Here is a 12923-nt window from a genome sequence, read left to right as displayed (position 1 = left end):
TAGCTAGAGCAATATTCATTATGATATTAGCAGTAGCCTTGTTTTTCAGTGAGCTTGTTGTTATTTTTATTGTTAACCCCCAGCCCCACCGCCACCTCCAGCTTTCTGTGTATGAGTGAGTAGCTACACGCTGCAACAACTACAAGTGCAAACACATAAGCAAATATTTGAAACTAGCTGCCTTACGGCCAACAAAAAAGGTCAAACATTGGACACAGCTCCGTTAGTTGGCCAGCACGCTTAACAATCTCTTTCCGAAACTTTATTATACACAAATTTTACTAATGGCAATTTCGGTTTACGGTCCAATAAAGGAAAATTTTAATTAAAATATTTGGCCTAAGCGCATAATAATGGGAGTCATTGCTTTTAACACACTGTGTCGAGAGTACACTCGTAACTACAAGTATTTTGCGAGAAATATTTCATTATTTTTACTTGGGCAATAAATCGCATATTTTCAACAAAAACCACAAGCACACACTCAGATACACGCCGTTATTGCAAGGCATATCAATAAGATATTTATTTGTGGTGTAAAATAGTTTGTTGTTAATTTGTTGGCGTTGTTTTTAAGGGTCCGAATTGGTGTAAGCAATGGGCAAATTAAACTATTTCTCTATGAACTCAAGAAATAAATAAAGTAACATCTTTTTAGAAAGAGGGGAGCCTTTTGTAATTTTGGGCTTAAAGTTGTTTGAAATTTGAGAAAGAGTGCCCCTGGGGCAAGTAAAATTATTTGCTAATATTTATGTTTTCCTTAAGCGAAATATCAAGAGCTAGTTAACTACTAATAACCAATTAATTACAATTTGGGTCTGATAAGGACGAATGTAATAAAAGTTATTAAAGCCTGTAAGACAAAATACCTAAATGAAACTAGGCACAAAAAATATCATTTTCTTATTTATTAGAAATCTATTTATTCATGAAATCATAAAAAGTGTACCATTCCACCATAAATTAATTTTTTTATATTAAGGCATAAGTACGACCACCTTACATTCATAGCCACTTGAGCCACTTAGCAGAATTTATTGACATTTGTAGTTTATTCTTTAATCCATTCAAGTGGTTAGAGGTAAACATTACTATTACTTAGAACCGAAATACAATACAATCTGTGTACCTTCACTTGTATAGTGTTTCGTTTATGCAAAAACATAAAATGAAACCTGTATATCCATTCAAGGCCGACTTAAAATTTTTCTAGTAAAATAAAAGGATAAACCACAAATACTAGAAAAAGCTAAACCAATAACCTAACAGAGGCCTCAGAGAGGCCAATTCCTTCCAATGCTAGTGGTCCTCTTAATATATTTAATACTTAATTTAGAGAAACTTGTGGTAATCTTACGATACATAATACCATCTAATCAAATTTTACTAGAACTGGTCCATTTATACTGCGAGCGTAACCAAATTTATTGGTAAAGCTTTTTGTTATGTTCGAGCAAAGTTTAATTTTCATGTGTCAAACTATTTAACAACGAGTTTGCTTATTTTGTATTTCCAATGGAAACACTGCTACCATTAAAAATCTTTAAAATTTTTGCAGAAGTGTTTTGGCGAAGTTTACTCTACAACAAACACAAGTATTTAAATTGCACAAAGTATTCTGTGAAAGTCGTGAAGTCATCGAAAACTTGCCTCATGCGAGTCGTCCATCCACTTCTGTTAAAGACGACAACATCGAAAAAGTAGAGAAAACTGCTTGAAGGTCGTCGTGTTGGCATCAAAATGACAGTAGATGATCTCAACATCTCTTATCGATCAACTCAATACGTTTTGGTTAATGTTTTCGGTATTAATCTTTTGCAAAAACGACATCTAGTTGAGGTTGCAGAAGTAATGCTTGACAACGTAGCTGAGGACGTACATTCATCAAACGCATAATTACTGGGGACAATACGTCTGTTTCTGAATATGACGTCGGAAACTATCCAACAATTAAAAATGAGGCAAAACCGAAAAACCAAAATTCATACTGAGACCATCCGGGGCTGAGGCTTATAGCAAGTGTATGGTAAATTGGATTAAGCGTTGGCATATTTATATTGGCTCAAAAGTAATATCTTTTGAAAGCGTTTATAAAGATTTGTATTAAAATACAATACTTTAAAATGTTTTTTTTTTGCCGGTTCGGGTCAAATTTAATCAGGTGGTATATAGGTATAGTATGGAATATGCCATTGAAAGACCAACATAATATGTATGTATGTTTCGTTATCATTCGTCTAATTTGAAAAACAACGCAGATATTCAATACAATTTGGCTCAAGTAAAGGAAATATTATGAACGGTATGGTTGTGCTTTCCACCGTCTTACCCTAAAAATTACAATTTAATATATAACTTTAACGTGAATTTTTTTTAAATTCTCTTAGAAATTCTAGAAAACGACAATATTTACTAAGATTATATAATTTTAACCGAGTTTACAGGAGGATCTTTGAGTTTTCGATAAAGCTATATATGTAGTATGTTAAACATTAAAGGAAAATATTTATAAGACAAGTTCTGAAAATATTTCGAATAAGAAGATATCGCATTTATTAACAACCACCGAAGCCTACTTCTTAGAGGCTTCTCGCTCAGTTAAAGTTATGTAATTACAATAGCAATTAGTTGTGGGGGATCTTTCGACCTTAGGCATAGCTCAAGCAGAATCTATGATTTACAAAATAGTTGTAATTTGCCATATTCGATGAGGAAAGTATTGAAGTTCTCGATACTTCTTGTGACAATTGGGTGGATATTCCATTGGAACACTACAAGAAATTTGGATGGAATCTACAACCATTACAGCACGGCGGCTCAAAACGAAGTCATTCTTATTATTAAATGTTGTTGTAGCAACATAAAAAAATGCCGTTGTAGTGAAAAAATCTGTTCAGTAACAAATATAATTTCATTCGCATTACAAACAACAAATTATGATGCAAATTATTAAATCTCTTGAAATATATTATAATAAACAAATTTCTTGTTTTTCAAAACTGAATCCAAAGTATAAACTTGTCGTATTCGAATAAAATTTCCTCTCAAACACATCAAAACTTCGCTGAAATTGCACTTTTCGTTGTTTAAAAAAAGTCCGGCAACTTTCGTACTTAATTAGTTAATTGCATTTTAGATGTAAAAATTAATTAAAATACTGCATGAAATTGCTATAAGTTCTACAGAGTTGCATGTATATGTATGTCTATTTTCCTTTGCCAACGCATTGACTTTAATTACCGAGAAAAATCAAAAGTGCCCTTGACAAGTTTCAACCACGGTATGCAGCAGCGAACGATTGGAACTCACACTCTTACACATAAAAATATATACATATGTACATGCAATCGTTAAATATATATATATAACATATATAAGTAAAAGTCATTATTTTATAACAAAATTTATTAAATTTAATTCAAAATGCAAATTAGTCACTGAAGAGTACTTAGCTAGCGCAACCGCCAGTGACAGGCTACTGCACGCTCACACCCATACCCCTTACTTATTTGCCCTGCTGTTGAGGCTGACGACAAACGACGAAGCATATTATTGAGCCATTACAGGCCATCAAAACAGGCAACGCCACACAACTAACCGACAGACACACAGACAAAGAGATAGACAGGCAGGGAAGCCGCAATTTGCCAGAGGAGCGAGTAATTATGGCGTTGGATGCGCACACACATCCACAGCAACACTTGTAAATATGCCCTCAACAAAGCACATTAGTATTTTTGCCAACACTTCGCTTTGCTGTAATATAAAATGCTCAATTTTCAATTTAGTTGCATGAGGTCGATTGCCGCATTAAAGGCGACGGTTACCATTCCCACCGAACTGCAATATTGAATTACTGCAATGACATCGTTTGCTAAGGGTGTGCAGGCAATATGAATAAATTTAATGTAGCTATGCAAACATATAACGGCACAGCACTCAAGCCCAGAACAAGCGCCCCTCTCTACCTCTCTCTATGGCCCGCTCCCTAGTGTGACTGCGGCTGTGCAGAGGTAACCGCGGCGCATTGAGTGCCACAAGTAGTTTTTGAACAATTTTGAATGCAATTTTTCCCCACTCGCGCCGTTATAATTTTTTTTATTTTTTTTTTCAAATACTATAAAAAAAATTTTATATTTAGTATAATAGTCGAGTGTGCCTTTTGAAGTGTCAGAGGAAATTGCTCTTAAGTAGCACTTTTTTCCTTTTCATTAAATTTTTCATTAATTTAAATAATTCGAAACTAATTGCACTGATTTAGCTAATTAAGTGCCTTTCAAATTGCAAACATAATTTAGTTGATTGATACTCAATGTTTGCGGAATTTGTGAGTACGTTCCGAAATTAGAATTTATTAATTATCATATTATTTAGTCTATGTTAATGCTTTACATTAAATAAATTTAGTTAACTTTTGATTTACGTGAGAACTTTATTAATTGAAATAGATGTATTATCCGTACAAGTATATATAATATTTGTCTACGAACATGTAATTAATCAACTCCTTTATTAATTTAAGCACATTTGGTTACATTTTCCCTTTATTTCAATTGTGTTTTTGCAGCCCCGCATTACCTCTGTACTGGGCATACACGATACCTGCGGCATTCACAATTTACACGGCATGCCAGCCATCCTCTCAGCGATTGCCTCAGCGATCTTTGCCGGTTTGGTCACAAGAGAAAACTACAAGTCCGAATTGAGTCAAATCTTCCCAGCTATGGCTACAGCACCGGAGAATAGCAACTCAACAATTATTCTTGGAGTAAGTAAATGCGTATATATTTATCTTGAAAAAAGGCAAAAAACAGCAAAATTCTGTTACACTGAAACACTGTACTTTAATACTCTTCACAGATCAATTTTTTACAGCATAAAAAGGTTCAAAAAGACTTTTATCTCGATTTTGTTCAGTCAATTTAAATGGCAGCTATATGTTATAGTGGGATATATAGACAGACGAACAAACAGACAGACGGATATTGCTAAATCGACTCAGCTCTTTATATATGTATATACTTATAGAGTTTACGTATTTTTCTGGGTGTTACAAACTTCGTGACAAAATTAATATACCCTGTGCAGGGTCAGCTCTGACAAACGTTTAACATAATAAAAAATTACTTCTTTGTAACAAACTTTATTTTTAATTTGAGTATTATACCTAATTCTTTTTGAAACTTACAAACAACAGATCAAAGTCTAAGTTATCAAATTTATGGAAGGTATAACTGTCTTCTCGGCAACTTTGGACACCAAAATCGCCTTCCGCTTACCAAACCACTGCAGTGTTTTCCAGGCGGAGATCACAGCAATCAAAAAAAGCCTTGTTGTACTGACAAAAAGTGTGCTCACAACAAGAAGCATATATGTATATATATATACGGATAGCCAAGCGGCCTTGAAATCACTCAAGTTTCTTATGGTCTCATCAAGGATAGTGAAAGAATGTCTTGATCTATTAGAGGATCTAACATCCTACTTCACGATAAACCTGCAATGGGTTTCAGGGCATAGTGATATCCCTGGTAACAGCGAAGCAGATGAACTAGCCTGAACAGGTACCACTCTACAGTTAACCCCTGAAAAAGAGGGCAGCAGGCTAGCTTGGCAGGAATGGAGCGTGAGTCGCACAAACCGACTATTAAAATTCAAAAGAAATGACATAAGAACTCTGATAGGAGTACTAACAGGTCACCGTCTAATTGGTAGACATGCCAGCAGGCTAGGTGTACCTTACAACGACTATTGTAGAAGCTGTCAGGAAGTAGAAGAAGAGGAGATTGTAAAACATCTTCTATGCGAATGTAAAGCTCTATACAGAAAAAGAATCGCAACTATTGGACGTGGGTTCTTTGACGACGTATTAGAAGTTGCTAATATAAAATTATTTGTACTGATGAGCTTCATCAGGAGCACAGGTTGGTTCAGAGAGGAGACGATAGAGTAAGGGAACATTAGTCCCGGTGGTATCACAATGGGCCTCCTATAGGCCTATGTGCGTCGTTAGACAGCCACTCTACCTACCTACCTACCTATAACGAAATTTATATCGACATTAAAAATTCAAAAGAGTATAGAATTTTTATGTTAGGTGGTCGATTCAGAGTAAATTAAAAAGTTTCAAAAGGCTGGTCCGTTTTATACGATTTAAAAATGATAGTTAACATAAGTAATTTATACTTACAATTCAGATATTTTATCATGACTCCGTGGAGGGGTTAAGGATTGAGATTCATTGTCAGCTCTTATATACATATTATATTGGTGTTCCTGATTGGCACAAGTATAAGTATTTTGCCTACATTTGGCTTCCGAGAATGATGTGGTGCTAAAAAATAAAAATATTATGTTTTGACTTGAACGAACGCGAAAAATGTTAATTCTAAATTAAACTCTTTTTATAATTCTTAATTATATAATTCAGATTAAATTTTTATTTCTTATTTTTCAATCTGGTAGGTATGTAGGTAGGTAGAGTGGCTGTCTAACGACGCACCTAGGCCTATAGGAGGCCCAATGTGATCCATCTGTTATGTGGTATTATATTAAAAAAAATTTTTTAAACCGGTATGCGAGATAAAATTTTTTTTTTATTATTATTTTAATTTGATTATTTAATACCGTATTTGGGATTACAAAATAAAAAAAATTTAGTTCAAATGTTAATTCAATTACTTTTTTAATGCATTATTTGCAACCCTGATTATAACACATCATCACAATATTTTAATGAAGAAGGAGTTCTTTGCGAAAGAACTAGAACATATGGTGTTAAATGTTAAAATTTATTTGTTTGATAAATAAAAAATTATATATATTTTAAAATTTTTTGATAAAAATTTTTTTTTAGTAAAAAGCGGATCATTTGGGAGTGACTTTTTTTTTAAATTAATTTTGATTTCTCGGTTCATTTGTTAGAAGAGTTGTTATTTGTTTGACAAATTCAAAATAGTATATATTGGTCAAGTAAAAAGTTCGTTCGGTTTTTATCTAAGAGATGGCGTTATTGTCCATAGTACTAGTGTTACGTGTCGCGTTATGTCATACTATACGTCGCTGAAAACGTGTTTAATCGCGCTAAAAGTTTGTCTTTGATTGATTTACGCAGGTCGTTGTGAGCGCTCGTCAAAGATGGACACCAACAAAGAGAAAATTCGCTATATTTTACAATTTTTCTTCGATCAAAGCGAAAAAGCAGCCAAAGCGGCTGAAAACATTAATTTAGTTTATGGGCCCGATACTGTAAACGAACATGTAACACAAAAGTGATTTGCTAGATTCCGTTCCGGTAATTTCGATGTCAAAGATGCACCATGCGTCGGGAGGCCTGTCGTCGAAATTTCGATAAAATCATGGAAATAGTGGAAACAGACAGTCACGTGAGCACTTATTTAATTGATGAGGAACTAAAGATAAGCCAGAAAACCGTTTGGAACCATTTGCATAACTTTGGATTCAAAAAGATGCCCGATGTTTGGGTGCCACAAGAACTAACGCAAAAAAACATGATGAACCGAGTTTCCATCTGCGAATCGCTGCTGAATCGCAACAAAGGCGACCCGTTTCTGAAGCGGATTGTGACTAACGATGAAAAATGGGTCACTTATGACAACATCGAGCGCAAACGGTCGTGGTCGAAGGAAGGAAGGTTTTGCTGTGTGTTTGGTGGGATGGGCAAGGAATCATCTACTGCGAGCTGCTCCCCTATGGCCAAACGCTCAATTCGGCCCTCTACTGCCAACAACTGGACCGCTTGAAGGCAGCACTCAGCCAGAAGAGGCCATCTTTGATCAACAGAGGCCGAATTGTGTTCCATCAGCACAACGCCAAGCCACACACGTCTTTGGTGACTTACCAGAAGCTCCTGGAGCTCGGATGGGAGGTTCTAATGCACCTACCTTATAGTCCGGACCTGGCACCAAGTGATTACCATCTTTTCCTGTCCATGGCGAACGCGCTTAATGGTGAGAAGTTAGCCTCAAGAGAGGCCTATGAAAATTGGCTCTCCGAGTTTTTTGGCAATAGGAACGCAGTCTTCTACGAGAGGGGTATAATGAAGTTGGCATCTCGTTGGCAATAAGTTTGCGAACAAAACGGCGCATATTTGATGAACGAACTTTTTACTTTACCTAATATTTTAAGTTTTAAAAAAAAAAAAATTTTTTTCTAATTTTTTACTAAAAACAGTTTGAATTTTATGTTTTGTATATATTTTCAATTTTTTAATTTATTTGTTGGAAATTTTCATTACATATCTACTAAAAAAGACACATGGAAAATAGCTTTGTATCACATGAGAAGCCGGTGTATAAATTTTGAAACAAATCGGAGTTGTTAAGTTCTTCTACTCCTATGGTATAATCCTATGGCTGATAGAAATCTTTGTTTTTGCGAGTGTTCGATAGTATAAGAAATCTTTGAGTAGGTTTAACTGAAACTGACTACGGGAATGTGTTACGAATCTGACTTATAAAGTTAGTAGTCTTTTATCATAGTTCACAGAGTTTTAATTTATTACTCAATGTATGGCTAGGGATGACGCGTGCTTGTCATTAACGACATTATATATGAAAGTTGCTTACAGTTCAACTTAAAAAACTAAAATAGCCATCTAATTAAAGATTTTAGCAAATAACTGTCGATCTTATGTTTGCAGGGTTATGAACGTTCAGCCGCCGCTCAAGCTGGTTTCCAACTTTGCGCCATTGCTGTCACCGTACTGGTTGCTATTGTCGGTGGCATCATAACAGGTAATTGAAGTACCCTTCTTACGCATACTGTGATATTAATGTTATTCTTATCATCTAGGTACTATCCTTAAATACACGGGCATGCGAAAATTGCAGAAAGACGAACATCATCAGGACGAACTACACTGGGAGGTGCCAGATCACAAAGAAGACTAGTAAAAACTCCCTAAAAGAAATGAATTCTGTAACATTTGCTTTTTATATGAAAGCTTTAAACACTTCATTTGTAGGGGTTTAAGTTTTTTTCTTTTATATATATTAGTATAGCAGCCAAAGTGCTGTAGCTTTGTGGAGTCCAACACAATGTAATTGTAATCATATAAATGTAATTCATTTGAATAACTTCAGTTGTTGTTTGTTAGTTTTCTGATGTTACCAATGTTAAGCTTTTTCAATTTAGAGCAAAATCAAATTCTATGTTTCATTTCACACTTAATAAACACGAGCAATTTCGAAGCAAAAATTAAATGATTTTTTTTTTACTTTAAAGTAATTGCAATTCCTTGGTAATTACAAATATTTATTTATTTGACTTTTCTTGTTTCGTCTCATTAGTAGAAACTTTTAATCAGCGTAATGCTCACGTGCGCTTGTGTGTGTATTCACAAGTATGTGTGTGCTATGAACGCAACGCCCAAATGCACTTTTCAAGAATTTCTTCGCCACCTATTCTTACAATTTTTTTAATTTTTTTTTTCAACTTTTTAATTTTCTCTCTTATTTTTCAACGACTACTGCGATGCCTTGTGCCAATTTGCCATAATTTTTGTCGAATTTGTATAAAGTTTCGACAAACTTTCACGCCTTTTGGACGCCGGCAGAGTGTCAGCAGTACGTTGGCGCCCAATTATGTTGCGCCACTGGAATGCCATTGTGCCCGAGAATAATTTGTACTATCGCGGTGTTTACAAATGAAGCTTTCGCTCGCACATAGTCATATATATATACAACAAGTAAATAGATAATATATGCATACATATGTATGTGTGCGTGTAAGTTTATTTTTCAAACAGCAAAAATCACAGACAAATGTGAACTTTCAGCACCGTGAATATGCGTAAAATGTACATTAATACAAACAAAATGCAACAACTCGAAACAACAACAATAGCATAGTAATGCAAAAGCTGTATAAAAGCAAAGTGGCAATAATAAAATTTCGCATTATTTCATTAAAAAGTTTCTTGCGTATTTTTTTCCCACTAACCATTCGTTAGGAAAGTGATTGCAGTTATACAAATAAATACACGTTACATAAATACATACATAAGTGTAATTGTTTGCAAATAGTTATGTATACAAATTAACTAGTTTGTATGCTCCATCGATTACTATGTGCGGTAAACTTATTGGTTGACAATGTGGAATTACATATTTCTTGGTCCGATAACATCAGTGCTAAAACGTATAGATTTTCTAACCTTACTTTTAAAATTTAAAAGATCATCTAGCTCTATAATTATATAAATCCAACGGTTAATGGGATAATGTTAGAAGGTTAGTTAGCCTAAAATCTAAAGGCTATCAGCTCAATTTGGCAAAGAAAGAAACATATAATATATGTAAGTAGAAAAACATTTAACTATACCTACACATATACGAGAACATTGTAGCACTACAAGACCATTCTTTATATTGTAGGTTGGGAGGACTCAACAATTTTTATAATTCTAAACGTAACGAAACTGAAATATTTCCATCAGAATATACTTCTCAAAACTCCATGATCTGCTGATGAATTGCGATTACACATTCCTTGAATGATCTGTGTTGAGTACACGTACCGCGCTTAAGTGGTAACTCCGAGTGTAAGACCGGAAAGAATTTGCGAACTTTTTGTTAGAAAACGGCGAAGATTATTTTTCGGGAATCTCTACCAGAAATATTTTGTAATATTATTTGCACAAGTAACGTCTCAAAAAATAGAGTTTTCTCTTTGGGACCGCAAGATTTACGCTCGAAAGTAAACAAGCAGCTGCCATAACTCACAGTAGTTTAGCAAAAGTTGAACAAATCAAGCTGATATTCCGTCGATACATATGTAATTTTGAACCGAGTTCATAAATTTCGTAATATAATTTGCTTGCTTAAGACTAACAAGATCTGATAATTTCTAATTCTATTGTTATATATGTAATATGGATTTATAAATAAAGTTCCCAATTTTATTGACATAGTTTTGGGCGAAATCTAGCCTTCTATAAAGTTTCGAGTTTTACTATCGAAAATCGTGAAAATAATTTTGGATGTACTTGGGTGATATAGATTCACATGAACATCAGTACTTAATCCAAACTAACCTGTTCTAAAGCATATATATTAAGAAAAATCCACACAGAATAACATTCTTCCAGAATGAAACAACTCTTATTATTATCTAGTATTGGAAAAAGAATACAATGGATACTAAACCTCAACACCTCACTTAACCAACGGATGCGTATACAGTAATAATAAAATTACGTATTGAAAAAATTAAAGATTAAGATTGAAATCTACAATTTCAGTGCATATACAAAACGGTGCTATTTTGATATTTTAAAAAAGAACTTTGCAATTTGATCAAACGAAACGAAATGTGGTATCATATATACCATAACTGTAAATGATGTCGTTCAAAAAACGGGTATCTCCTGCAGAACCAGGATTCGACAGCGAAAAAATTTAATAATGATTTCCATTTTTCAGGCAATGAAAAACCATCGAGTGGCAAAGAGAGTGGTAAAAAAAGCTTCTTTAAAAAATCAATCAGTGTCGTTCGAGATGGCTTTTACCTTTTATAATCCCCTAATATCGGAATATTATTGTAAAAGGTCTGAGTATCTGCAAATTTATAATCGCCAATCTGTTTTTATTCATATAATATGCATCTCAGGGAACTAGTTTTCAATGTTAATTTTCACTTATAATTGCATCGTTTTTCGCTTAAATGCTAATTGCAATGTCAATAAACTTAATAATTTTTTTTAACAAGTTTTTACTAAATAACAGCACACGTAAAAATTGAACAAAACTCTTGCCATGCTTTCACACCATGCTGCGATTCTTCATAACTCAATTTAACTTCATTTCGTTTTATTCACATTAGGGCAATCTTATCAATTTTAGATATAACAAAAGTTTTTGACTACTGTAAAACTGCAGAAAAAAGATATCGTGGTCAAGTCTGATTAATTTGGATCAATTTAAACCACCTTTGCCAACGTGTTGTCCGTTGTGTGGAGTCTCGATCTTTTGTGTTTGTGAAGGGTTCGGTACAACCGAAGTTAACGTTGTTTCTTATTTTTGTTAATATAGTCATTTAATTCAAAAAATTAATCAGTTTTGCAGAAACTATTTCAATACACTCTTTTGTTATAAATTTCATTTTCTATTTATATTAAATAATTTTTTAATGAAATAAAACTTAAGACCATGAGTACAGTTATTTGACATTTAAAAGAAATTTCGCATGTAAAACGAGACTCAAATATTATCACGTATATGTTTGTAACAAAATTCATATTTATTTGCTTTCAAAAACGTTAATAAATAAATGGCGTTGCATTAAAATGCCTTCCGACAAGCTTCGCATAAATATCATATAGAGGAGGGTGCCACTTGAAACTGCGCAAATTATTGACGCAATTTAACTTCTGAAGAGTTAAGTTAAACAATAAATATTTACATATATATGTCCAATTGTACATTATTTATTATTATTATGGTGCTTCTAGTTACAAAGTGTCTTTACGCGAGTGATTAAATTACAGCACGTTTAATCGTAGCACAAAAGAATGCGAACATATGAAGAAAACAATTGAATAAAAGAATTCGTTCAAGTTCTGATAAACTAGAATTTGATTGTATTAAAAGACTTAGAAAGAGAGCAGCGCTAATATATACCGTCTATATATACAGATGAAGTTAAGAAATTGAGTAAATTTAATTCAAATTAATGGGCAATCTTAAAATTACTCAAAAGAGCGGTCAGCTGAAGGCATAAACAACTCTCGTTCGCGCTTCAATCAGAAGAACCCTCTGTTGACACTCTGATATTGAAATTCGGAGCAAGTAATACAGTAAGTATGGTATATGTACATATGTATGTACGAGTATATTAATTTGTATACACATAATATAATTTGAAGTGTGGGACATGCACACGTATTTATGAATGAAAAAGAT

The 12923-nt window shown here is 33.7% G+C and overlaps 1 protein-coding gene across 1 annotated transcript in view; it reads left to right on the top strand.

Moving 5' to 3' along the window:
* The window catches only part of Rh50 (Rhesus blood group-associated glycoprotein Rh50), a 34058-nt gene extending 24834 nt beyond the window's left edge, over positions 1–9224 (top strand). The window contains exons 6-8 of the mRNA XM_014238909.3: positions 4568–4768; positions 8663–8756; positions 8815–9224. Coding sequence (XP_014094384.2) covers positions 4568–4768; positions 8663–8756; positions 8815–8912 — 393 coding nt within the window. The 3' untranslated portion in view covers positions 8913–9224. The remainder of the gene's footprint in view (positions 1–4567; positions 4769–8662; positions 8757–8814) is intronic.
* The last annotated feature ends 3699 nt before the right edge of the window (positions 9225–12923 follow it).

The sequence above is a fragment of the Bactrocera oleae genome, chromosome 6 (genome assembly GCF_042242935.1).
Source record: "Bactrocera oleae isolate idBacOlea1 chromosome 6, idBacOlea1, whole genome shotgun sequence".
Classification (NCBI taxonomy): Eukaryota; Metazoa; Arthropoda; class Insecta; order Diptera; family Tephritidae; genus Bactrocera; species Bactrocera oleae.
The sequence above is the reverse complement of the archived record's forward strand: the minus strand, read 5'-3'. Positions and strand labels throughout refer to the sequence as shown.